The sequence below is a fragment of the Chelon labrosus genome (assembly GCF_963514085.1).
Source record: "Chelon labrosus genome assembly, chromosome: 11".
NCBI classification, from domain to species: Eukaryota; Metazoa; Chordata; class Actinopteri; order Mugiliformes; family Mugilidae; genus Chelon; species Chelon labrosus.
The window spans coordinates 5,617,907-5,645,890 of record NC_140344.1 but is presented as its reverse complement, the minus strand read 5'-3'; the positions used below and the strand labels follow the sequence as shown (position 1 = coordinate 5,645,890).

Sequence of the window (27,984 nt, the reverse complement as noted above, 5' to 3'; positions counted from 1 at the left end):
ATGACGGATGCTAATGAGATGTGTGAATCAGTCATCTTAGACCAGGACAAACTAGTCGACTCTGATACTGATGATACTAAAGAAGAACACGGTGATCTTTCATGCTACGAAGAGTCGGTATGTTTATGATTTTACTGCTGAGACCTAAACACTGAAACAAAAAAAAATAAAAAATAAAAAATAACATTTGCTAATGTTGATTGGACAGGGGAAGCTAACTGTATCCAACAGTAGGATCTTTTTTATCTTTTAGTTTGAGTGGGTGTTGGATTTTGGCATGGGTTTTACATATATCTGTGTATCTTCTTTATTTTATTTAGTTTTCAAATCTGTGTTTCACATCAACTGTGAAGAAAATTAATCTGAATGCGTCACGTTAAAAAAGCCATCATTAAGGAGTAACACCCCCTTGTAAATCCAAACTAGATAAAACACGGGATTATGGCCATATTGTGGAAATTATGGGCGATTCTGTGCCTATAACACACACTGACCCCGCTTAAATCTAGTCTGACTGTAGGGTTACAAAAATGTTTTATGTTTTGCTTCATGTCACAGATCCTAAAAACTGGTGTTAGACTGGAAACAACACTCAAACATAAACTTCCCTTAACACTTATTTACATTTTGTAATGTCACTACACTAATATTTAACCAATTTTCTCAATATAGGCTTCAGGTGATATTCCTACATCTCTACTGAGCTACTTTGAAAGCTCAAAGAGCAGAGCAGCAGTTTGTGAAAAGTTCATTCTTGAGGATCTTGAAGGTATGATACCTTCTAGACTCACACAAAGATAATAAATGTAAATGATTTTTGTGGCTGCGATTGTTTCGAGATCGTAGTTGGTAAAATCTGCGCTTTATTTTATTGCATCATAGACATCACCGCATCCTATCGCACTGAGGGCTTGACGCCTATTGAGCTCAATAAGGAAATGATGAAAGTAAATGAGCAGGTAAATGTGTCTCTTTATGATATATTCTCAAATGTCTTTCTGTATGATATCCAAAATATAATGCCTCATGACTTAAAACCCTTTTTTCCCGATACAGGTCGCTTATTTAACTGAAAATGTGGAGAGCAAGACTGATGACTGTCTTCTCTATGCCCATGGAGAGATGCAAACACTTTTTACTCACAATGTGTCACTGTGTCCCGACAATGAAGGTAGAGTACAAGCCTAGCAACATGAGTTAAATATGTATGGTACATCCCATGGGATCTGTCTCAAATTTTGAAGTAATTCGTTTGAAATGTGTAATTAAACTAAATGTGCACAATGAACCCCTTCTTATTTTTCATGTGCATATATTGAAATATATTGAAAGGTTAAAGCGTCTGATTTTGGGCATGATTCTCAGTAATTCATGTGAACTTAATCATGAAATACATAAACGATTAATGGAAAACAATATTGTGTTGGTACTTTGCAAACTTATCTAAGTTATTTACAACAGTAATCAAATTTTAAGCCACTTTCATTTCACTGATGAACCTCTGACAATACACTGAAAGCTCTTTTCACCACCACAAGAGGTCGCTGTTGTCTCATTTTGTTGAGTGTTAAATTTACAAGTCTGGGACAAAACATAGAAAAGGGCACTCACCATATGCTTCTCATCTGGTCCACATCATTAATGGTGTTGATGTTATGTATATTTTTTCATGCATTAGATTTGAGACAGTTTTTAAAGGCGTATGGTTTAATATAGGGGAAGGATGACAAGCTACAAGCCAGATTTGAGCCTGCACTGACACGTATTCATGGTTTTCCTCCTTGCTTGCTGAACTACTACAGTATATAACCCATAACCTTTTGTACTTGTCACAGATGAAGCTGAAACAGATGACTATATTGAGAATCAGAATTATTTGACATCGAAAATCGGTGCATTTGATGCAGAGGAGATGCAGAAAAAGGAGCAAAGAAGACAAAGGGAAATCGACTTCCAGGAGGAGCTGAGGAAGTTAATGGAAGCAGAGAAGGTAACTGACACCATCTTCTCAGCACAATACTCTGTTAATGCTTCATACAGCAGATGTAGGTGCAGTCAGATGAGCTAACATGAATTCATCTGCTGGTACAAATGAGTCCCCTTAGATTTCCTTACAGAGAAACTGACAAGTGAACAGAGAGCTAAATATCATGGAAAATATACAATAACTATTTTATTTTTTTTTTTTTTAATATAACGTATACCTCTATTTTATCATAAATATAAATATTAACTTCTGTCTCCAGCTTCATCAGATGGAACTTGAACTGATGGAGAAGAGAGCGCAGGAAAAACTTGAACAGGAGTTGCTGCTTCAGCAGGTACCTGAAACTTGATCTACTGCAGGGACTCAAACTTGTGAATTGGAGTGTTTACAATTTCCATTTGGCTTGTTCAGTTATTTCTGAGCTAATGTTAATCAATGAAATTAAACAACTAGCATTGTTGAAAATGTAGTAATTGTTTTTTCCAAACAGGAACTGATTAGTAATTTACAAAAACGAGTGGATAAAGAGAAGAGAATGATCGAAGAGGAGCTGAAGAAGAAAAAAGAAGAAGAGGAGGCAAGGAGGGGGAAGGAGAAGGAAGAGAGGAGGAAGAGAGAAGAGGAAGAAAAAAGGAAAAGGAAAGAAAAAGAAGAGAAGAGGAAGAATGAAGAGGAGGACAGGAGGAAAAGGCAGGAAGAGAGAAAACGAATAGAGGAAGAGGAACAGAGAAAAACTGAAAAAATGAGACTTAAAGAAGAAGACAGGAGAAAGAAAGAAGAGGAGATGAACAAGAAGGAGGAAGAGGAAAAGAGAAAAAGAGAAGAGGAAGAAAACAAGTTAGAGGAAGAGATGAAGAAGGAAAATGAAGAAAGAAAAAGAAAAGAAATACAACTGAGGGAAGAGGAGGAGAGAAGAAACAAGGAAATGATACAGAAAGAAAAAGAAGAAAGAAAAGGCAAGGATGAAAAACAATTCATTGAGGTGGCCGGGAAGAAGACGATGGAGGATGAGAAAAATGAAGAAGTAAAACTTAAAGGTGACCTAAGAAAGAAGGAAGAAGAAGAGAGAAACAAGAAGGAGGAGGAGGAGGTGAGAATAACCAAGGAGCTTGATGTGGTGATGCAGCAGGAGGAGATGGGGAAGAAGGTGCAGGAGAGAAAAAGTGAAGAGGAAAGAGGAACGTCGCAGACTGAGAATAAGATGATGCACGACCAGATGAGGAGAAAGGAAGAGGGAGGTGAAGAAAAGAGAATGGACAAGGAGAAAAGACATGGTATGGAGAATAAATATATGACAGGGAAGGAAGAGGAGAAGAAAACAAATGTGAATGAGCCTGAAAAGAAGAAAGAAGAGGAGATAAAATATAAGGATAAGAAAGAGCTGAGAGTTACTAAGGAGCTTGAGGTGAGAATGAAACAGGAGGAGGTAGGGAAAAATGAGGTGGAGGGAAGAAGTCAAGAAGACAGCAGAGAGTCAGAAGTTGGGAATAAGATGATGCATGACCAGGTGAAGAAAAAGGAAGAGGGAGGTGAAGGAAAGAGAATGGATGAGGAGAAAAGACATGGTATGGAAAATAAATATATGACAGGGAAGGAAGAGGAGGAAGAGCAGACTGAAGAGTTGGACGAAGAAATTAAGAGACAGAAAGAAGAAGAGGAATGCAGAAACAGAGAGAAAGAAATAAGACTCAAACTAGAAATGCAGGAGAATGAAGCAAGCAACAGAGAAACGGAACATGAGAGAGATAGAAAAGATCAACAGGAGAGGCAGGAAGAAAGGGGAGGCTCGGGAAAAGAGGAGGATGGGAGGCAAAACAGGGAACGGGTGAGAGAAAACATAGAAACAGAAGAAAGAAGACTGAAAGAAAGTGACATTAGTATGCATAATACAGAGAAAAACGGTAATACATGTGGTACTGAACATGCAGTCAAGCCTACACTGACATCCTCAAGCCCTGCTCCTTTACACAATGAGTCCACAGACTGCCCCAGCAACTCTAAAACCCTACAACAACATGACCAGACCGTTAGTCGGACCACCATGTATAAAACTATGGACCAACCAGCAGCACTGTCTTGCTCTACTTCCTGCTCTTCAGCTGCGTGCCTTTCAGATCACACGGAGCAGAAGAGGTTGTCGTGGATGAAGGACTGCATCCCCTGGTCCAAACTGTCCCTCCAGAACAGGAGGAAGCAGAAAGCGTCCGTCCGGAGTCGGAGAGGGCTGAGGAAGGCAGCAGAGGCCGGCAGTCTGCCCCCTCTCTGCTCACATACCCTGCTGCAGTCCACAGGCTGCAGATCTCTACAAGAGGTAACAAGTGCTCGGGCACTATACGGACACATAAGGGATATCATTTAGTACCAGAGCCAATTATTACCAATAAATTTGTTAAATATGACACAAGTTAAACTTAATTTGCTATAAAAGGTTTAAGAAATAGGTTTATTAAATTGTGCATTTGCAATAAAAATCAAATCTTAAGTAAATTAGTAAATGACACTTGCTGACTTTACCTCTGAATATGCAGTAAAACTCCTCAGGCATGTTTGCCTCTCTTTCAGGTAACCACGGTGACCTTGGAGGACTTGCCTGGCTGCAGCCTGTCCACTCTTACCCAGTGCCCTCGGCTTCGATCCCTCACTCTCAGGCGCTGCGGCCTCAGATCATTGGAAGGCATCAGCCAGCTACGAGAGCTCTGCTACATTGATCTGCGGGTGATTATAGCATCAGAGCAGATAGAGTCATTGCATCCAGTTTTCATGTTTTTCATATGATCACGCCGTACATTTGTTTTGTCTTAGGAAAATGAGATCTCATTCATGGAATGTGAAAATATGACCAGTTTACGAGTTCTTCGACTTGCCCACAACAAACTACCTTCCATTCATGGATTAACCGGTGCTGATAATTTGGACGTCCTAGACCTCTCGCACAACTCCATCACTCGCATTGGTGAGAATCAGTGAATTCATTATACCTCATCAAACACAGAGATTAACTCAGTTTAGGAATGTTTTGAACTATTTCTAAGAAGTCTTCAGTTCTCCACAAGAGGGCACTATCGCCCTTTTCTGGGACTATGGACTTTGTTGACTTAGAAATTACTGTCATTGCACCATATCATACATATAGACTGTGTTAGTTTGGACTCTATCATTTAATGTTTTTAAACATGCTTTTTCTTCTGCTTATATTCAGACTCATCCTGAATTGTTTTCCTGTCTGAACAAGTGATTTTCATCTCTTTTACTAGCTGGTCTGGAGTCTGTGAAGAGGCTGCAGAGGTTGTCACTGGACCACAACCAGCTGATCAGCACCAAAGGGCTGAGAGACGTGTACACACTCATTCACCTGGACTGCTCACACAACCACCTGGCAAGAGTGGAGGGTCTGGAGAACAGCGCTCTGCTCCACACGCTGGATCTGAGAGCCAACAGCCTTTCTGAGGTAATTATAGACACAGATGATGATTGAAAGCATTACATCTGATGTCAGCGTTGTCTGTATTTTAAGTTTGAGAGCGGTGTTTGGACATTTGAGAGGGTGATGGGCTTTTAAAAAACACAGAGTTAGGCCCACATTGTTTTGCTACTTTTTGCACCTTTTTTACCATATATATGTTGAAGAGCATTTGTTGTTTGTAGCAAAGCCATGTTTTTTCCTTTTATGCACTGAATGTCCTGAATTTGCAAATAACATAATTTTGAGTATTGACTTATTGGGACTATTGAATGCATCATATCTCACTGATCACTAAAGAAAAAGTATTCTTCAAAATCAAAGTAAGAGCAGCATGATAGTGTATACATAATCAGTATTTCTAATTGCATCACTCATTTCCTGATGAGCCTTACTTGTGGCTGACACTGACACCAGTTACCATAGCAGGACCAGATCAACTGACATTGATAGATGGGGTCTTTTAGATGCTGCGGGCGCAGCAGCAATGTAAAGTTGGCCTAACCTCACAGTGTGACAAGTGTTAACTGACAACTTCACCCTGTTTCTACAACAGCCCCCCAGTCTGAACAACCAGGTCCTTCTCAGAGAGCTGCATCTGGACGACAACAGCATCTCCTCCCTTCAGGACCTCTCTGCCTGCTGGCTTCCCCTCATGCAACACCTCTCTGCAGCCCAAAACAGGTACACAGTATTCCTCCAGTCTATCTTTGCCTAAGTGTTGCAGACACAAAATACAAAACAACACTATGGCTTTTCTTTCTTTTTTCAGTGTAACTTGATATGGAATATTACTGAATGTTTTTCAGTTGTGTTCTTTTGTGTTCACAGCGACATGAACCCTAGATTAAGATATGGTGCAGAGTTCTAAGTAGTTTCTTTGTTTCCTAGAATTACCCAGCTGCCCTCCATGTCTGATTTTGTTTCCCTTGAAAATCTGGATCTTAGATTCAACTGCCTGTCAGGTAACATGTTGTTATGATTAAACATTATATATACACTTCCCTTTATAATAAAGCCGTAACTTAACTGTACTATTCAAGTAATGTCTGGAATTGTAATAGCTATGCGATTTGATATTCACTTTATCTCACTTGTGTTGACCTAATGACTTTGGACTTTGCTGCCTCTAGTTTAATGCCATAACCCCAAGACCCAATGTACACTTGGGTCTTAGGGTTATGGCTTATTTCATTTCGTTGATTTAGTGTCACATAACTATATGGGACGTTTGTGAAATTGACCACAAACTGTTTCTGTTTTCCTGGCAGAGGTTCAGAATGTGTGTGACAATCTGGAAGGTTGTCAGTTCCTGCAAGACGTCCAGCTCACCGGGAATCCCCTTCAGCAGGAGCATGGCTGGAGGTAAGGTGACGGCTGCATGGAGGAGGTTAACCAAATGACATGGGCCACTGTTTTTCCAGTGACCGCTATCTAATCTGTATGCATCTGCATCTAGGAGACATCAGGCAGTGCTGTTGCAAATTCATATGTCCCTAATGTCATTTTCTGGATAGCTGTTAACCTCTTACATGAGCACACTGTCCTCTGCAGTACCCGGGACACAGTTTCAGATCAAGATAGAGTAATTAGAAATTTCCGTAGTTCTTTCTGGAAATATTTTGCACAATTTTAGCTTCCTCTGTTCGGAAATGTGACTTGCTGTGATAGTCATTCAAATGAACAGACCAGTGAAAAGCCACTGCTTCTCCATCACAAATTCGGTCGGTTGGCTCAGGTAGTCTAAACATTCCAGTTGAACACAGGTCTCCCTGTCCACTCCCTGGGATTACCACTGTGATCCGCGTTGCCTATTAGATTACCACAAGGTTCCACAGACATCTGTGTGTACGTATGCTGCATCGTATGCTCAAAATTCCCAAAATATTGATACAACCGAAAAATCAGTTATCTTTTCTTTGTCAATTTGCTCATGCAATTACAGTTGAGTGGCTAAATATTTTGTCCACGCTACGACATTTGCAATGATTTTATATGAAAAATATGCGATGACCACTTTCACTTGCTTCTATTCAACTGTCATGAGCAGTGATGTCAGCTATTGCAGGTTTGTAAAGTTTTGGGTCCTCAGGGTTACTCACACCCATTTAGTAACAGAAAAATATGAAAATCGATACTCACCCCACCAAAAAGTCCCTAGTGTTTCAGTTTTAGAAAATTCAGACTTTTGTATTACGGAGATCTCACTGGTCAGTTTTTCGACCTAACGCAGACAACATATGCACGTGTTAAACTTCCAGTGGTGTCCATTGCGTTCAATAAATCTGTGTAAAATCTTTTTATTTGTGGGTTTACTGTTTACTTTTTTTGTGGTGTTTTTTCTGTCCAGAATAACCCTAACTTATGAATGCTTTTTCCATCTTAAGCCTTAACTGAAACATTACCTTAATATTTCATTGAACTTTACTTAACCTCCAGTGCCAGCAGTGGAATTAACCTCTAGTATTTCCCTCACTCTTGCCCCGGCCCTTTCATCCTGAGCCAGTGATAACATCGGCTAAATTAAAGCACCAAAAGGCAAGCGCTAAGAATTACACTCCCTGTAGGCAGCCCCTGATCCAGGAGACGTAGATGAAGAAAACACTGGGCCTGATTAATCAGGGCCATTTTAAGGGCCTGTGTTTTGGAGGAAGTCTTCACTAAATGAAATACGGACTTGTGCTCAAACAGGCTGGAGAAGAGAGGTTAAAAAAATCTCAGCCAAGAACAGTGTTTCCCTCTGAAAGGAGGACAACATTTATATCAGTTTTCAAGAGATTCAAGCTGTATCCAGTGTAGATTCATAGCATCTGAATTGTGAGTTTCAGCTACATGGTGGCACTTAAGCAGTCTACATAATGTCTGATTCTTAAACTGTTTTTATGCTTTGGAAAGATCATAATAGCTGTTGAGTCTATTGCAGATCATTACCACAGCACATTTCCCCCAATTCTTCAATAAGAATCATCCATTGTAAACATCAACAACTCATTGCATTGAACTATTTTGTGTGGAGTCTACCCTGCGCTGTCACAAGTGTGCCTAATTGACGTCTGTTTCTGAATTGAATTACATTTTCCACCCCACCACAGTGAGCTTGAGTTACAACCAATAGGTCCTATTTGGGTTTTGGAGCTTCCATTGAAGACAACCAGCCAGGAATCATGCCCAAATAGTAGGAATCTAATTCTGATCTGTGTTGGAAAGCGCTATGCAGCCACATCAAAACTGTATTCCCCTGCCGGTACACAGATCCAGTCCTACATCTTTATCTCTGGGTGGTGGAAGGATCTTGAAAACTCTGCATGCTATCTGCATATAGTATTGTTCTATATGATTATACCTTTACTTTACTTGCTCCACAAGAATTATGCACTCTGCTTCACCTTTATTAGCCACTGAACAGAGACTGAATATATTAATATGAAGTTATTGGTGTGAAATGAGGCTTTTAACGGTTTAAATAATCCAGAGAATGTAGAGAGAAAAAAACATTATAGCCAGAGGTCAATAAAACATTCCACAGAAATCTATTAATGTACCAGTGTTAGCCAGCTGGTTTATTTTTGGCTACAGTCTTCTGGCGAAATTCTGAAACCAATAAAGTGATGGTTAAAAATTATAGGCAACAAGATGTCATAAAAACTGCAAGAAGGGTAGTGCATGTAAAGAACTTTATGTGTACATTATAAAGTAAGACAGTCTCAAATATTCACATATGCAGCCTTTATGAATCCATCTGAACCAGTAAATGAGAGGTTTCACCTCAGCACATGTTTTATCCTTCTCTGGTGACGTGCTAGGCAAGATTTAAGAGCATATGGTGCTCTGTGAATCAATTTTGAAAAACCCAGTTCTTGATTTCTGCAGCCTGAAGGCTTGTATTTTTTTACTGATTTTATTGTTGCCATTCCCTGGTGTCCTGTAGAGTTTCCAGCTCCACATTTTCCCACTGAACACAGACCACATTTGGCCAGTGCTCCTCTGGTAGATGCTCTGAGTCTGTTTCTCTGGCAGATAGTTGAGATTCCTCTGCTTGTACATCCTTAGCCTCAGGCAGCGGTTACCTCTCCCCCAGACTCACACACATTCAGGGCTTCCCTCCAGTTGAAGGCTCATACTACCTAACATATGCCAGTTAGTAAGGTTTTAATAAATAAGTAGCTGTTTAACTTCACATAAATCACAGCATACAGGATTTATACCAGAGGATCATTAAATCACTGTAAACGTATCAATCTAGTTGTAGTTCAGAGGTTTAGATTTACAATGTACTTAAGCGCATGAACATGATTGGCTGGGGAGAAACAGAGAATGGTTGCTCTAGCTCCTCAATATCAGCTCAACTTTCTAACCTCATGTAGATCTAATGTGAGTTTTCATTAAGACAGTGGTGATTATCTGACAAGTTACATCGCAACGTAACTGGCTTGAAATATAGAATTAACTGCGTCTGTTCCTTGAGTCTGAAATGCCTTTATCGATTTATCTTTCGGCTTAAAAGATCAAAGTTGTATCATGCTGATATTCCATGGTAAAGTCTTCATGTGTTATTTTGTATCCCTGGCAGAACATGCATCTAATGTGAAAATTTCTCCACTGCATCTGAAATTCTTGTTTGAGTTCTGTTCACGTTGTTTATTCATTTGGGACTCATGAAGTAGTGTGTATTCACTGCAGTGTATAGTGTAGTATCGTTACTTAAAAGACAGAAATGTGAACATGACCACAGATTGAAATGTGTACAAAAGATAAATTTAAATGTAGAAGGAATTCGCTTTTTTAAATCATGGTTTTAACTTTACGATTTGGTTATGGATATGGACCACATCGGTCTTATGTGGGATTTAAGTGCAAATCTGATTTGTGGCGGAATATGTGTTTTCTATTTAAATAGCCTATTTGCTCAAAGATTTATTGTCGATAATACAGACATTACAACCATAAAAGTGGCTGTTATTTTATCCAGTATTCTCTCTTTTTCAGAGCCACACTACAGAAAGCGTTGCCTGGTCTGAGGGCCATTGATAGCCAGCAGACAGACTCCTTTCTCTCGCCCCCTGCTGTTCAACAGGTCGCCCTGGCCTCAGGCTGCTTCCTAACATTCTGTCAGGCTCAGCTTCAGCAGACGCGTGATTTACAGCAGCATCACAGCATGGAGCTCAGGTAAGAGACACAATACTGTCTGGCTGTGTATAGATGTACTGTCAGCATACCACCTGTGTTACCAACAGTGAGAGTATATGGTTGGATAGGTGTGTGGCCCCTAAATCTATAGTTATCCCTCTCTTGAGCTGTCCTCATAAAGGGAAACACTGTTAAGGAGCTTATTGTTGGTAAGATTTCATAATTTTCTTCTTCATTATTTTCTCCAATGCTGACACCAGAGATCATAGTATCTTATCTGTATTTGTAAACTAAAATGTGTGGGGTACAGACTTCTGAAGGAGCTTGAAACCGCTCTTGGGGAGGAAGGTTTAAAATGCTCATCTCAGTTACATGTATTGATATGTACTGTGGTTCCAGCGTTACAGATGGTATGTTCACTCACTATCATGCACTGTCCTTTTTAATCAAGTGATTATGATTTCCACAATAAATTACCTAAAGAACTTTTCTCAACTAGGAAGTGCAGACATAAGCTTGGCAAGCCAGTGCTGTATGTTTGATAGGTAGTGCTTTTAGGGAAAAGAGGGCAGAAAATGTGATTCCATTTGCATGCAGGAGGCAACACCATAAAGGGATTAGAACGCGCTTTAAAAGAAAAACTATAAAAAACATAAAAGAATAATGCAATATAAATGACTGCGAGCCTGTTTACAGGAGGTCATATTGCATTTTTTTTTTTTTTTGTCGATCGTCCTGTTAGATATACAGACATCAAGCAGTGAGGAATGTTAGCTAACCTCTTGTTATGTCTGATACATAGGGCGTAGTGAGCCTAAAGACAACGTCCATCTATTTTCATAAGTCCTTCAGTGTCACTGGCCTCCACACACATTGACGCTCCTATGCTGGTCGGACCACCAGCACTTAAAACAGTGGTCAACTTTCTGCTTATCTTCCTGACCCTTCCAAATTACACAGCACAAAAGATGAAACGTGGCGGCGGCTACTCGTACGGGTCACACTGAGGACTCCTATGGCTTCGGGGGTAGCGTAGCGCTCCCTTCACTTCACCCCTCACTGTGTGCCCTCTATCCCCCTGGCCTCTGGACAATGGGCCATTTTTGGGGCCTTGCAAGAGCCAACACAGCCATTTAACCCCTGGCCTGACCTTGTGTCAGACTGAGGTTTAGATGAGGTGAGAAGAGTGCCACACGTCAATTCGCTGGTGACTGGAAGGTGGGCTAGATGTATATTAAGGATATAGTTTCTCAACGTTTCACAGGCAGGAGGCTGAATACTGTTTTTCTAACAAAAAGGCTCTGTTTCATACATATGATGTACTTTTTGAGGTTGCTTAGGGCTCATTGTGAAAAATTTTAACTAAAATGTTTTCCCTACAAGCAGTGAGCACCTACTTGTAAAACAAGCAGTTAAAATAAAGGTTTATTTGCACTTGAGTAATTAAATGAGACATATATATATATATATATGATTTAAAAAAAAAAAAAAACGAAGTAACCACTGAGGAGTTTGATAGTTGCACATAATATTAGAATTACTTAATTTTTCTGTCATCGTCATATTGTGCTGCAGCTATAATTTAGATTTTCCGCTACATGGTGACCCTGCAGTGAACCAGCAGGTACAGGGATGGAGGTCACTGGGGTTGCAGTGCTTCTGGACCCCCTGACTCTTCTCACTTGCCCCGCTGAGAGTGAAGAGCGAGGTCTTTGTCAAAAAGAAGCTGTATTACTTAAAGCCACTGGCCTTCTAGACTGGTCGAGTGTCTCTGGGCCCTCAGGGTTGAAGACAGGGAGGGGAGCAGACCCTAGCATTGCTAATAGATTCATTAAGTTTCTATTGAGGTGGCTTTGTCGTCAGTTTATCCCCTCAATGAAAGGGACATTATATGGTATTAGGGGAGACAGAGAAGAGACAGGCAGCTCTCGCTCACACACACACGTACACACAAACACACGCAGACATATGAGCACACACTCACCTCAGGTGAACTGGTCAAGAATAGGATCTAAAAAATCTGATATTTCATTAATTCAATATAAGATTATGTGTGTTGCGACAGAATGGATTGAATTAAGCTTGCTAAATTTAACTTCGCTAATACTATTTTGTAATAGTATGTTCCAAACTAAATGACTCTGTACCTAATTTAATTTCATAGCACCATAAATCAGAGTCTAAATAAACAAAAATTTATTTGAAGTCTGGTTCAATGGCTGGGAAAGATTTTGTAATAGCCTTCGGTGTGATTTCTATATTATAACTGATGTGTAATCTAGTTTGGAAACAAAAATATTTCCTTACTTTTCATACTGTGCGTACCGTGAACAAACCTGAACTGTACCAGATCCAGTGATCCACAGAGGATTTACTTATTGTGGGCTTAGTGAATTTCCCAGTGTCAGAGCAATCTGCACCACAGACGTTAACTCAAAATCACATTAAATGAAAGAAGTGGAAAACTGCTTCTCTTAATGTATATGTGTGGGTACATTTGTGCAGAATTGGCAAGATCCTGAAAATTTAGCTCGAATTTCACAACATTTCCCCAAGTGCCGTCACTTAGCCGAGGGCTCATAAAATATAAATCACCATTAATGTGTTTGTTGACTCAGACTTTACATGCAGGAGGGTCTGTCCACATGATCCACTGCATACAGTTAATCCAGTGAGTGGGTTTGATTGGGATTCATGTGGACTAGGATACAGTACATTTGAAATGTAATTTTACAAAACGATGTGTGGGAGCAGGTCACTAGGGCCCACACTTCTACAACAACTGATTCATATTCTGAGCAATTTATCCAAACAGTAACTTTTTGTGTTCTTTTGCTTATAGCGATGCTTCATCTTCCTTGGATGATGCAATGAGACATTTCACTATGACTCTGAAGCTGGCTGAGGAGCAGAGATTTGCCCACGAATATGGTGACACCACTGTGTGTGATGAGCACTGGGCTGCTGCCCAAACAAAGGCCGAAACACTGGAAGTGGACACCATCATCGCTGATTACCCAAAAAGGGAGTCCACTGCCAAAATGCCACCAGTCATTCTAAGCAGAAACAACTTGAGATGCAGCTGGGGTACTGAGGAGACGCCAGCTGCGGAGAGTCGCCGTGACACATTTGATGGTGTTAAAATGGGACCAGAGCCAGCAGTTAGCAAACCAAACTCTGGCGGTGTTCACGTCTTCGCAACAAAAGGAAAAACTACCTCCTTTAGTCTAGAAAAAGAACCTGTGTCCAACCAACAAGACTTGCACCTCAAAAAGTAAGTTTTATCTGAGTCAATGACATCTTCTTCTGTATACCCATTCCATTAAACACTACACTGCTGATGACAGGTCAGCTTGTAGGATGTATGTAATGAAAGCCTTTAAATTCTTTCATGGTACGCAACTGAACACTGCTGTCTCAAAGCAAACGCTGTGTGTTTTCATATAATGCTTTTTATAGCAGCTCACCATTTTATTAGTTTCTGCTGCGGAGCATTTGTCATCATTGGAGCCTCCACTATTTGATTTGCAGCATATGATGTTGAAGATCTTCTTCATTTTAACACGAAGCTTTATCATTACCACTGCGCTATCTTTGGGAGGACAATAGATCTTTGATATGAAGGGTGGCTTTGGACAGGCTTAAACTCTCCAGAGTCCTGCTCTCCAGATGTCTGCTCTGAAATAAATTCATGTTTTGAAAGATGAAGGTGCTATGACATCATGTGTATCCCTCACTTTATGTATTTGTCTATACGTGTGTGTATGTGTGTGTGTGTGTGTGTGTGTGTGTCGTTTTTGGAGCAGCACAGCAGCAGTCGTGATTCAGCAGCACTGGAGGAAATACAGACAGAAATTTGGGAACATACATGCTCCCCCCATTGCAGAGAAGGGAGGAGAAAGAGGAGGAGATGGAGGAAAACCAGACTGGGGACCTTCCTTTATTAACCGGAGCGTTATTGGCCCAGACTATGCAGCAACTGTCATCCAGGTAAAACATCTTGAACTTACTGAACAAAAGGTTAATGCTGGGTTAAGAATTTACAAACTATATTTGTTGCCTTGTTATATAGCATACATACTGGTGCCCATAATGTGCATATTTTTGCAGCACCCGTCACCTGTCCTCTTTAATCAAACTGCTTTCTCTGATGCTGTGACAACCCAGACAGGCCATTTGGAATAGCTGACATGAATTCAATCAGTCAAACTTTTTACTGGTAATTACTGTCAGTCTAGTTCAGTCCATCCATTAGGTCACTGTGTCCATGGATATATTTTAAAAGTCTAAGAACAGATGCGTTACAGATGCCGTTATTGAATTGTCAAATAATAGATCAGTTTTATGTTTAGTTTATTTATTACTGAGTCTATACAATATGAGAGGAGAGGAATAAATATGCCCCATATGAGCTCGGTCCTGCTCAAGGCTTCTTTCTGTCAAAAGGGATTTTTTCCCTTGGGGGTTCCCTGGGGAGAAATGTTGGATTGTTGTGAAAAATAAAATCCAGTTGAATTATTGTTATGTCTTCACAAGAAACTTCTCATTAACCTGTCATTGTCTAATTAAAGACCTTAAAAGAACTACGACAACTACATTTTTCCAGTGTTGCTGAAGTCACCATCACTGAAAATGTCCGTTTTCATCCTTGGACATTGATCTTCAGGCCACATGTGCTATGGAGGCTTACTTGGCTAATCCTCTGCACAGACGTGCAAGCTGCTGTTCTGAAAAACATGCTACTCAACACCTCTCTCAAATCCCTTCTCAACACAAAAAGTGTTTGATGAGTTCTTTAGGGCTCTCCAAGGTAGAAAGTGGGGGTTGTAGTGTAGAACTGTGCTTGCGTGCGTGTGCGTTTGGGGGTGGGAAGTTACAGAGTGATTAATCAGATTCCAAAGAAGTGCGGTAGTAAGAGTTGTAGAATTCCTGTGCGGCTCGACTTGAAGTGAAGTGTGCCCCCCCAGCCCACTGGGAATAGGAGGATTTAGAGGCACACTGGAGCTCCATTTGTCTCAGAACAGCCCAGAGTCACACAGAGTTCAGACAGCAGAACTCTCTGCAATTAAAAGAGGGCTTAGCATGTTTTATCTCCCTAATGGGATAACATACAATATTTATGTTTGCTCTGTGATTCATGGAAAGTTTCTTTCTCTGGGTACCTCCAGGCATATTGGAGGGGCTTCAGTCTGAGGAGGAGGCTTGCATCTGCGCTTGCTACTGTCACATGGTGCGATGCTGGACAGGATGACACCTTTGAGGAGGTGGACATGGATGAATTTATCTTCGATGAGGTATGCACACAAGTTCGTGAGTTCTTCACTTTCACGGTTCAGTAATTCTTCACCCCTCGCCCCATCAGAGACATAAACTTCCGCAGGGGTTGATACAAAGATGCAAAAAAAAAAGCCTGTATATTTATTTAGCCTACAATTTTTTCATACATACATAAACCTGCACACCAACAAATTTGGATATATACCTAAATACAGAAAGACTAATAATAACAAATAATGACTGTGCATACACACACATACATTACACATCAAAAACACACATTCACAAATGTTATCATTTTTACCTCTTCTTGACATTCAGTATAACTTTACTGTAATAATACATATTTGAAGATACAGTCTTTGTTGTTTGTTCCTTGCCTCTGTGCAGACATGCATATCAAAAATATATTTTCCATTTTCACAAAGGCAGCTCTGGAAAAAGACTGGACATTTTCTGAGAACTCACCTCCCAGATATTACCCTGTGTCTCAGCAGCCACTATCTCCGAAGGTAAAGTCCTGGGAAATTATCAAGTATTCTTAAAACCTGGCAGGCTGTTATCATAGTCAAAGTGGCCAGTGAATTTTGGGATTTACCAGCCCATGGGAAATGTAAGAGTTATCCTCTTCCCGTGTCATCTAGCTTATCGCCCCCATCCAGGATTCGCCTCACCCTCCCTGATTGATCTTTAAGTTTATTCTCTTGAAAAACAAGATTATTTCCTGCAGGGCTGAAGGTTGCTCAGCACCAGCAGATGTCATTTTTCATGCCGGCTGGACTGTCGTCCGTTTTTTTCCCCCTTCATTTACCTCTGGTTGGATCTTTTCTTTGGAGCGTGCTCAGCACTGTACATCATGGTAGCCCGTTTAGGCCAGCTGATGGGGTGCAGCTGCTGGCGTGGCCGGCCTCATTGTGTTGACACTGAGGTACACATCAAAGGCAGCAATGAACAATTTAGCGCTTGGACACAGAGAAAATGGAATCTGGAGAGTAATTAAGCTGTTAGTTTGACTTACATATGAGCATTCCACAAGTGTGAAAACTCACTTCGGTTACAAATGTCAGCCAAACACCTACAATGAAAATATGCTCTTGAGTTAAATGTGACTAGATATCATTGTATACATTATATTTCATTTTCCCTAAGGAATACAGAGGACATGAACTCCTCTAGACAGAGCTTAAATTCTATTTTTCCATTTAAAGTTACAGTATCACAACTTTCTGAACACCTTCAAATGTTGATTCAGTTCTTACTGGCACAAATTAAGAGAATCCAAAGACTACAATACATACTTCTGTTTTAAAAAGCATGACAATCTACTAATATCCAGTGATAGGGTTTGTAAATTACTACTGACACTGATTCTTTAAAAAAATATATATTTCAGCCTCCTGGACCCTGTCTTCATCCCTCCCAGTGTATACTCCCCCCACCACTTGTGTGGAGCCCAAAGCAGGCCTGGGTGGCTGAGGAGAATGTGGACTCTGCTGCACAAAGAATTTCTCCGGAGAGTTCCAGTAGGTAGGTGTTGGTAAAATCACAGTAATGTTGTTTGAGTCTGCACACAGAGGAAGCTCAACGTAGAGAAATTAGATCCACGCTTTTGGATATGTTGTAGAACTTAGACAGATATCACAGTTGCTCCTATTCACACTTTTGATATCCTGTACCAGTGACATTCATTGATGAAATAGTATTTGCTCAAGCACCAAAGTCAGGATAACTTAAAGTATATGCAACAAAAACATTTAAACATCAAGATAGCGTATCAATTAGATAATACTAAAGAAACAATATGCAAAGTATAAAAAAAAGAAAACTGCAGAATGCGCATTATGTAAAATACAATATACAAAAAATACAAAATTTGTATAGAATCAAATGGTTAAACTAGATATAAATTGATTGAAGACCATGACGACTCATGTCTAATGTTTACGTTGAACGTTCTCTTCTCATGGTTGCATCAACAACATTGATTGAACTAATGTAGCCTTTAGGATCACTGGCAAGTTGGTATAGTCGATAACCTTGATAACATACATCTTATGCTAGTAAACTAGTACATTTCTGGATCTCACTCTTATTACAGACAATAATCTCTTAATAGTAAACAAATAATAATCTCCTATTTCAGAAGCAAATCTCCTGCTTCCACCTCAGTGCTGAGCGGTCTCTCTGAAAGATCAGAAAAGATTCTGGAAGAATGGTAAATTAGAATCTTTTCATGCATTGTTTCTTTCTGGTTACATTTTGTTATTTTACAGAATGCGTTTTTCTGTTTGACATTTGTTTCCGCGTTGTCTGCAGGGGCTTCACTGACAGCCACACAGCTCTAATGATGCTGAAGAGAGCTCAGAAGATGAAGGCAAAGAAAGAGCAGAAGAAACATAGGGGTGAGTGTCTTCACAACGGAATAATTCCAAATATATTCTTGAGATTTTGCGTCTGTGCCTTTTTCTGGTGAGTGTGATTGTTTGTGAGGTATAAATAATCATTTTTATAAACTGTTTCTTTCTGTTTGCTCATTCCTAATCTTTATGCTGTATCCCTCACATCATGGAAAGAACTGCTGCACGCGCATGAGATCATTTTTCTTTTAAAAAGCTACACTAATTTTGCCTCTTTTCATTCTCATCTTTGTTCTTACCACCGTGCTTCAACAGCACCAAACCTTTCCACCCCATGTATGTTAACGAGCCATAACAGACAGCAGAAGCCAGGGCCTGTCGCCTCTCATTGGGCCTTATTTGAATGCCTGCAAAGGAAATAACGATTGCCAAGAAACCCCTTGACAAGTCATCTCGCGATGACTTTCATCCCATTTCATTGTAGTGGTTGAGTGTGACTCCACTGAAAGGTGACCTCACCTCTGCTCTGCTCCAAGAAACAGTAGTTCTGCCACGGATATCATGCCATGGTCATGTAGAGGAAGGCTGCTCTTTGATCAGAATTTCAAATGCATGATTTCAACTGCAGAGCTCTTGTCATCTTGCTCCACCAGCACACAGGTCTATGTCGGCTGTAACTCCTCGTGGCATCTGCCTCAGTGGAACCAGAGCACTGTTCTAATATTTTCCGAATGTTGGATTCTGCTTTTCTGCTCCTGGTTTTAGACCTCCCATGTCCTTCTGTGACCCTCTCTTTCTTGCTGTCTCAGATCCCTCTATCCATCTTGCCATGTTCAGAAACAAGAAATTACACCAGGGTCCAGTGGAGACACGAAACAGGCCTGCACGACATATGAGAAATTATGTAAAAGGTAGGACCTGAGACATGCTACACATTCACACATCCTGTAGAATCATCTGTAGATATTTTCTATTTTTTATGATACCTTTCTTTGCACAATCTATACTGTCTCATCTACTGTAAGATGAAACATAGAATCCTTTCATCGATCACAAGTGATTCAGTGCAACTTTTGCAGTTTGTGTTAAAGCAGTGCTGACAAATGCCCTTCACGAAGAGCAGTAGCCTTGCGATTAAAGACAGACTAATTCCCATACTTTTATCTTATTTAGCTGCTAGTTATAAGCCGCTTTGACAATTTTTGGGCTTTTTGATGATGTGAGGTTTTCTTATTATGGATTTATAGTCTTAAATACTCTACAGTTTGACTGTGGTGTGAAGTATTTTGATCCTCCGAGAAGAGGCAAATTTCTTCTTCCATCTTTTTCTGCTGTGTTCCTGATGGCCTGCCCTGAGGTGCAGAGATGATTTGGCATTGTGACACACACAGCCAGACTTAAAAGGGAGGGAAGCGCTGGAAGGGAGGGCACGAGGGAGGAAAGGGGGAAGTCTGCTTTTATCATGAGGGCCTGTCTCCATCTTTCCACTGCACCCAACCCCACCCCCACCCGCCGGGGTCAAGGCCTTGCATCCAGAGAGCACAACGCTCACGGTCATCTAGCAGTCAGAGGGACGGTGCAACAACAGGCAGCGAAGAAACTGGTCCAAGTCCAATGCTGCTATGAGGACGTAATGCCCATTAATTTTCCGTGGAGTAATGCAGCATATTCACTTGTCATTTCCTACAGTTTACATAACAACAGAACTCCTCTGTCTTAGGTGTAATCGTTTCGTAAGTTGTTTGTAGAACAGCTGTGGAGGAGTTTCCATTTCAACTGATTCATTACTGCACGGTCAAAGATCAACATAGTTCAACAATTTCAAAGATTCAGATTTTTTCTTTTTACATTTTCTTTTTACATTTTTGTCTGCACCAAATTGCCACGTTCATCAGGCAGTGATGGACAATTTTTGACATTAAAAGTTGAGTTGAGTTGGCTATGACAGCATCTTTATGTTATCTAATATTTGTTTGAACTGCAGGTGTATTATGTCAACTTTCCACCTCTGTGATTACCGACACTGGGATCATGTCTGAGACCGTACTGCTGCGGATAAGCTCTCAGCCAACAGTTTCTATCCGATGATGACGTATTACTTTACAATATTTCCAGCTCTGTTTTTTCCAGTATCCTTATCTTACCTCTCCACCCTTGTCTTGATAATTCATCATATGGGACTGGTGCTCTCGAGCAATGATATGAAGCAGCTACATCAGCTGATAACAAAACATGGAGTCTCTGGTTAGGATGTCATCCTTCCTTCTGCTTAATGCTCTGTATCCTCAGTCACATGTTGATCTGACCGGGTGGATCCTGTTAACTGCATAACTCTAACCAGCTTGACTCTGGACGAGACGACTCCCGCTGACATTTTACAGGATGACCGTGAGGCCGTGGCGACAGTGGCTGGGTCTGACTGACTTGTTGTGATATGATCCTGGGACTGTGTAAACGGGTCCAGGCTTACCTTTCCCTTTCCTTCCCTGGTCCTGACCTGTGGCAGGCACCCCCTCCTCCGGATCCATCCCCAGTGCCCGGGGCTTAGCCAGCCCAGCCCAGACTAGCCCGGCCCATCCAGCACTCCCTGACAGGGGCTAGCATTTCAGGCTTTGACTCAAGCCCCTTCTGGAGGTGATTAGCCCCAAACCCATGACAGATTCCTTCCAAGATATCCGACGCGGCGTGTTTATTTTATCCGGGCTCTTTGTGTGGATGTGCTGGACATGAGTAACCCAGTTGAAATGGGTATCGGCTTACATACCCAGAGAAGAAGACAGAGAGGGAGAGAATCGTGCAGAGCCACAACAAAATTTCTTTTAAATGCCAAAAATATAGATAATAAAGTTCCCTATTTTTTAAAATAATTTGTACCTTTTATTATTAGGGTTCAGCAGATGTTGAAGATGTTGTATGCCTCGAAGCTTATGTCCTCATTTCTAACTCTTACTTTCCACCAACTCCATACACCCAATGCCCCCAGGCAAACACAACACACACACTCTTCCAGCCTTCCTCTCCCATCCAAACTGAGATCCAACCCCACCAAACATCCGTCCTCATGTCACAGGGACACACGGGTATGTATTTTTGTTTCAGCCTGGAACCCCTACCTCCTGAGCACTTAACTCAATTTCACACTTCAAGCCATCAACAAAGTCAAACTGAAACACAATCATTTTGTTTATCGCAGACTATCCAAAATAACTTCATGTTAGACAATTTACCACCATTCATACGCATTCAATTTCTCCATCGGAATCACTGAGCTTCTATTTATCTCAAGCAGTGGAGGTCTCTCTTCAGAGTGTATATTTGGGGACTACTGGCACAGAAACATGCAGAGCCAATGTACAGTTGGGAATCACTAACAGAGAGAGACATCCAACTAAAACACTGAGTCAGTCAAATTTCAGACACGCTCTGATTCCTCTTCTACTTTGCTAATGCCATGAAAACAGGATTCCTTAAACACTTTTCATGATGTCGCTCTATAGCTTCCAACAAAATGCCATACACACAAAATACAAAACAAAGTAACAAAGTAAAGCTTCACTTTGGTGTTTTTATGGGATAAGTTTCATGTGCTTCAGGCATATGCTCTACAAGTCTTCATGAGCAAATAGCAAGCCAAGATGCAAATGAAATCCTTTCAAGATAAAGTGTATAAAAATGTGTACACATCTGACTTTAGATACAATTTCAACTAGTTTTCTTTCAGCAGGACCTGACCTTTACAATAACGCAATGTCTTTCCACTCAAATCAGCAATGTTTTTAAGGCATTGACGAATGCTTCTTACAATGTTAAATGGTTAAATGATTATATTAGCGTCTTGCTGTAGTAGCAATGCTGAATGGTTACCAAAGGTGTGTTCACTTTCAGTTTTTATGAAATAAATAAAGTGGGATACATTTTTGTTCCATTGTCTACAATCACACTGTCCGACTGTTTGACTGATACTTTTGTGAGCACAAGTAGCTCAGTCACAACAACATCATCAACATCATCAACATCAATTTACGCCCCTGTTTTATTTTTCATTAGGCTCTGCACTGGTTCTGATCCACTGCATGACCCAGCGTTGTTTGTTTCTGCCGTGTGGTTGGAGGGGAGGAGGATCAAAAGTGCCAACATCGTCTCTCCTTCATCTCTGGTTTGCTGCGGGCCAAAGCCTCCACCCTCCTCCGTTCCAGCTCTCTGATATTGAGAGTCAGAATCCTCCCCTCCTCAGTGTAGACGAGATCACTTAATGTGCTTAAGAGCGCCCCTTAACAGGCGTGACTCCTACCGGCCCCCTCCTGATGTCCTGGAGGAATACTGGAGGGGGATTGAGGAGGTTGGAGGAGGTCAGGAGGGAGCTGGGGTTGGGGGTTCTGAAGGGGAAACAGGAAAGGAGAAGTCTCTCCATGCTACTGGGTCGCAACACAAATGCGAACTTTTCTCTTCAACGTGTACCCACTGAGTTTGCTAAACTGTTCATTCAATGCATTCCTCAAAAAATCACCTCACAACGATTTATGAAGTCTGCTTTACAACTATATTGGATCTTTTCACGTGGAGGCAATATATAGGAACTGAAAATGCAGCACAGATTCACCACTATAATAAGTATATGAATGAGACTGTATATGCTCCATCTCTCTCTCTGCTTTGGGAACTCCAAGTAGCCATTTCCTGGCCTTTGCTGCCCCAGGGGAAAGCATCTATCACTTGACATTTTTACTGGGGCTTCTCAATTAACCCATGAAAACTGTAAAGCTTTTCTCTTCCTCTTACAGCACAGCAAAAGCCAGTTAATGGCTTAAATAAATGCATCATTAGTTCCAGCATTGGGCTGTCAAAATTCATTATCAGTTCACACCCATCTATGGAGCTTTACTGTCAGTGCAACATAAATGTTTACTTTGAATTACGACTTTATTATGGGATTTCAGCACGGCTCGTAAATCATCAGCCCTACAGATTTCTCTCTTTAACCAACTTTTGATACATTGCTTGGTTCCAGTTTTACTAAGAACCACAGGCTTCACCAGCTGTTCGAAAAAATATCGCCCTCCCTGCTACATCTTTCAGCAGCTCTAAATATATTATAGCAATACCCATGAGTCCTCTAAACAAATACACCACCTTAAGCCTTAACGTAAACGCTGAGGCCTTTGACCACTTCTCTGTCACAGCGCAGGGGAACCTGGCACACTGTAATTACAATGAAACCCAACTTTACCACAGACCAAGCCTGTGAGCTGTTTATTTGTTGAGCTTGTACACTGGTGAGCGTCTGTTAGCACAGCTCCTACACTGCAGTATCGATTACGGCTCCTGTCATTTAGAAAAAAAATGCCACTTTCTCCCCAGCACTTGCTAATTAGGCAGTGAGCTTTTTCTCTTTGTTAGCGCTGTCGTCAAGACAAGAAGAATGAAATAATGGCCTGTGACGTTTATTTGTTGTTTTCTGTCGGGTGCAGTTGGTGAGGCCGGGCTGGGCCTTCAGCAGGGAGAGCAGACGGAGCAAGTGAAGCGGGAGCAGGCTCAGCAATGGCTGCACACCCAGGCTGCTCAGTCTGACAGGCTCTCAGAGTGGTAAGGTACTTAATGTGGGTCACAAGGTGGTGTGTTAGGTCGATAAAGTTTCTCTAAAGGGGTGTTTTATCATATGCATTTTCCAATTTACCGCTGATAATATCCAGCCATGAATATTTGTTTGTACCTGAAATATCTGTTGATGTAAACAGGACACATTTTATTAAAATAAAACATTTGGGACACCCAGAAAAGTAATTTCTACTGAATTGGAGAGGAGGCAGACAGTTCAGAAACTGATATTTTAGAAATTGGACAAATGCAGTATATCCAGAAATCCAGAAATGATATGGCTAGATACCACTGGAGTTAATATGTTGATGTGTTAAAGTTAAAATGTTTTTCACGCACTCACTGTCTCTATATGTAACAGAGGCAGCGAGCATTCACTAAATAAACATTTTTCTGCTGGCCAAAGAGGTGGATTTGAAAGTCGGAAATGACTGTATAGAAGTGAAATACGCAGAGCATTAAAAGCCTAAATGTTTTTATCTTTTTGTCTCAGCGAGCATTTCTTACCAGAGATAAACGCATCCATTCTGAATGGAGGCAGAGTGCAGCTTGTGGTGAGTACCGTTCCTGCCTATGTTTCCTTTCCAGTTCATTTACTTCATAGAGCGACGGTGAATCTTGATCTGAATCTTTTCTGGGGGGTTCTGGCATGTGAAGGTATGCAGCATTTACACCAGTCAGAGTCACGTCGCGTGCTGTAGGTCCCCTCTCCCGGGGCCTGTCTCATCAGCTTTGATTTAGAGAGGGAAGGGGGGGAGGTGAGTCTGAGCTTTAGCTCCACAGTGACACTTTCAATCGGATCAACTGGCTGCAATTTCTTCATTTCACTTGCAGAAATCCCTGTGTCACTTTGGAGCAGTTTTGCCTGGACCTGAATATGATGCTGACGCTCGTGAGGGCTTTGAAGTCAGAAACCGCAGGTCTCCCTGTGCCGTTCTAGAGCAGTTTGAGTTATGATTACTGGCAAGAGGAGCCGCCCTCTTCCTCCTGTTCCTTAGATATGTTCCGACTGCAGAGCCGCTGGTTGTTGAATGTTTTTCAAAACGCTGGACTGCTTGCGTGAGATGTGTCATTTTGGGCCTCATTTGTGTGTGTTTCTGTGTGTGTGTGTGTGTGTGTAGGCTGACCCAGCATACGCAGATCGTCTACATCACGCCACTGGATCGTTGGCCTGCTGCAGTATGGCTGCCCAGTCTTGCAAAGTGAACAGTTATCCTCGCAGAAACTCCTCGGGTCACACAAGTGAGTCTTGTCAACTTCACAGCCACCTTTCTACCCAAGATCACCTTCACTTGAAATTATTAACTAAAAATTCAAAACAGTCTGAAGAAATTGTTGTATTTTAGATCCCTTTAAAATCAATCATCAGTGTCACTGTTTTTAATTTCAAATTAAGACATTTATTAGCCATTGTTCCTTTCTAATTTATTTAAAGAACTTCATTAATCACAGAAGATAATCATACACATGCAGTATATATACAATATGGTTATGTAAACAAATCCAGTATATGCGATGCCGATATATTATTTAAAAAGACATAAACTTCGACAACCGAAACTGGAATGTGAAATCAAAATACCAGTAATAATAGATACCAGCTCTACTTTGTACAAAACTGAGCGAACTGGCACGCACAGTCAGTTGACGCAAAACTCAGTTTGGGCAGCTGCACAGAGAGGCAAGTTGAAGCGCTGCATATTTTCGTGTGCACATGTAACTGTACATTTATTACATGTGTGTACAGATGTTTTAGGTTTACATACTTGCACACGTGAGCCTTGGGTCACACAAACCTGAGTGCACAGAGCCAGGGATAAAGGCTGCTGCTTATTCAGGCTAGACTAGTCCACCGGTCAGCTGCTGTGGGAGGGGAGCCACAAGGTCGGGCTGGGGACAGAGTGCCGTGAATTTCTCCTCTGACAGGAAACGGGCAGTAAGAGGAAAAAAAATAAAAAATCCGTCCTTTCAGTGAAGAATGACTGGCCCTTCTGTCAGAGAAGTGGGGCTCAGGAGGTTTGAGTGACAAAGATGCTACTGACAGGCCTACGGCAGATGACCACATTAAACAAGCCCAGGAATCCAAGTGAAGGAGAGCCCTGTCCACGTTAACGAAGCCAAATTGGATTCCGATGATGATTCTAAAATGCCATCCACGAGGTGCAGCAGCACCAGGAGCGAGCGTCTTTGTGCTAAGCAGGCATGCCGTTGTTCTCTTCATGAGTATGTCTGGGAGAAAGAAAGCCTCTTTGTCCTTGCTGATGAAAACATCACTTATCGAAATTGTCTAGGGCAATGTGTGTGTAAGGCAAAAGCATTTCTCAAAAAGCCAATTAGATATTTCATAAACTTGGAAAGGGCATCTAATGGTGTCAATAGTACTTATATCAGAGGAAATGGGTTACTTAACTTAAATCTAGGAATCGGGAAAATAGGAATGGAGCTACTTTGATGTGAATCCTCATATAAAGCCTGTATCAGTAAAAGAGTGTGACTCACAAAACATTATACAGCCTTTGCCTCTGAAGTGGCAGACATGCATCAAAGTGAAAGTCTTAAGTTAGAGGGTTCACTTAGTTTGCCATGGCAGTAAAGACTACATAAATAGTCTGTAACCTACTCTATAACCTGTTGCAATGCGATACCCGCCACTCGCTGGGACAGTACCATAAAATGCGTTTCCAGGCTCACAAAATATTTTCATTACGTGTGCAGAGGAAACCACTTAAGTCGCATATCTGCTCCCTCAATTTTGTCCGCTGTTCAACCCTAATAGGAGTAAAATGATCGAAAACAATTTGTTTGGTCACAGCGGTCGGGTCAAATGTGCGGCCATTTGTTCATCACTGTGCCTTTTAATAACAGAGCGAACAGCTCGGATTAAAATTAGCAACATGTGCCACAAGTTCCGTGCTCTGTTTTTGATTTAGAACACATCATTGGACAAACGTCTTTAATAAACTAAATTCAGCCACCTGAGCTGGCCCAAAGTTTCTGATAATAAACACAAGAGACTGCGGTGGGTTATCTTTAAACTGTATTACACCAAACCGCAAGGAAAAAAAAAAAAATTACACTGACTAAATCAAAACCTAAAGAAGTGCGATCAGGTATGACTTGTGAGTTGATGGATATTCTATACAATGTGCCAGCTGTGCAGACATTTGGAGCTGGGTCAGTACCTGCGATGCGTCCAGGCCCCCCACTTAAAGAGCCCTCCCCACTGTTTGGCTCCCTGTGTGGGGCGGCCGTGGAGGCCGCAGGCTTGGGCTCTACACGTGGAATGCATCATACTCGGTAGAAGTGCTGCCTTTGTTCTGTGCATTTAAAGAGCTTTGTACTGATCCCCAGGTGAAATGGAAGGGCCTCTGACACACGGTGCATCTGAGACACAAAGGACAGAAATACAAAAGTCTTTAGTGTGTGGTTTAATAAAGTTAACACACAATATTTCAAAACTTAAATATAGTAAAACCTTCCTATATTGTATTTACTTATAATCATTCAATATAAAACAATAAAAACTACAGTTCTTCTGTTCATTAAAGCTTTCTTTGAGTTAAAAATGGGAAACTTCTTATTTATAGGATCCAGACACTATCTTAGTCATTGGCTTGAAATTAGCCTCATGATTTAATTATCAACATGAAATAATGTCCTTCGTCTTTTAAGAGTTAATACTTTGATACATGTGTATGTATTTATTGGACTTAATGCCCTGTGCTCCATTTCTTGTGAAAGAAATCCACATTCTGACAGTTTTCTTCCGCGGTAAAATAATCTATATATTACTTTTATTACAGCTCCAAATACAGACTGTTTTGGAAGACTTCTGATGGGGATCTATTTTGATTATTGATAACCCATGTTATTCAAGACTATAAAATGGCTGACCCGACAGAAAGAGCAGACAGCAAAAATGGATCTGTATCTAATTAAGAAAAAATACAAATTTGATCAGTTACCATTTTGATTCATTTGACAATTGAAATACTGACAGAGTCCTCTTCCACTTTGTTTCCAGGAAAAGAAGTCCCATGTCCTAAGCGAGTCACGTCTGCTCCGTCAAAAAAGGAGCGCATCTCCTTCCGAGACAACCCAGTCCAGCTGAGTGGCGGCTGGGGAGGAGGCAAGAAGAGGGACAGAGTGTATAAGTAAAACACAAATCCTTCCACAGCGAG

The 27,984-nt window shown here is 41.0% G+C and overlaps 1 protein-coding gene across 1 annotated transcript; it reads left to right on the top strand.

Annotated features, from left to right (window-relative positions):
- lrriq1 (leucine-rich repeats and IQ motif containing 1) lies at nucleotides 1-27,961 on the top strand (the record flags this gene model as incomplete). Its single annotated transcript, XM_084555933.1, has 25 exons — nucleotides 1-117; nucleotides 673-769; nucleotides 883-959; nucleotides 1,057-1,171; nucleotides 1,827-1,990; nucleotides 2,247-2,321; nucleotides 2,478-3,855; nucleotides 4,102-4,298; nucleotides 4,550-4,702; nucleotides 4,790-4,940; nucleotides 5,242-5,435; nucleotides 6,004-6,131; nucleotides 6,339-6,412; nucleotides 6,719-6,812; nucleotides 10,434-10,616; nucleotides 13,417-13,848; nucleotides 14,381-14,564; nucleotides 15,743-15,909; nucleotides 17,995-18,066; nucleotides 18,168-18,320; nucleotides 22,487-22,557; nucleotides 23,677-23,791; nucleotides 24,297-24,357; nucleotides 24,925-25,045; nucleotides 27,828-27,961. 25 exons carry the CDS (start codon nucleotides 1-3, stop codon nucleotides 27,959-27,961), a joined length of 4,707 nt encoding a protein of 1,568 aa, XP_084412059.1.
- Nucleotides 27,962-27,984: the final 23 nt, after the last annotated feature.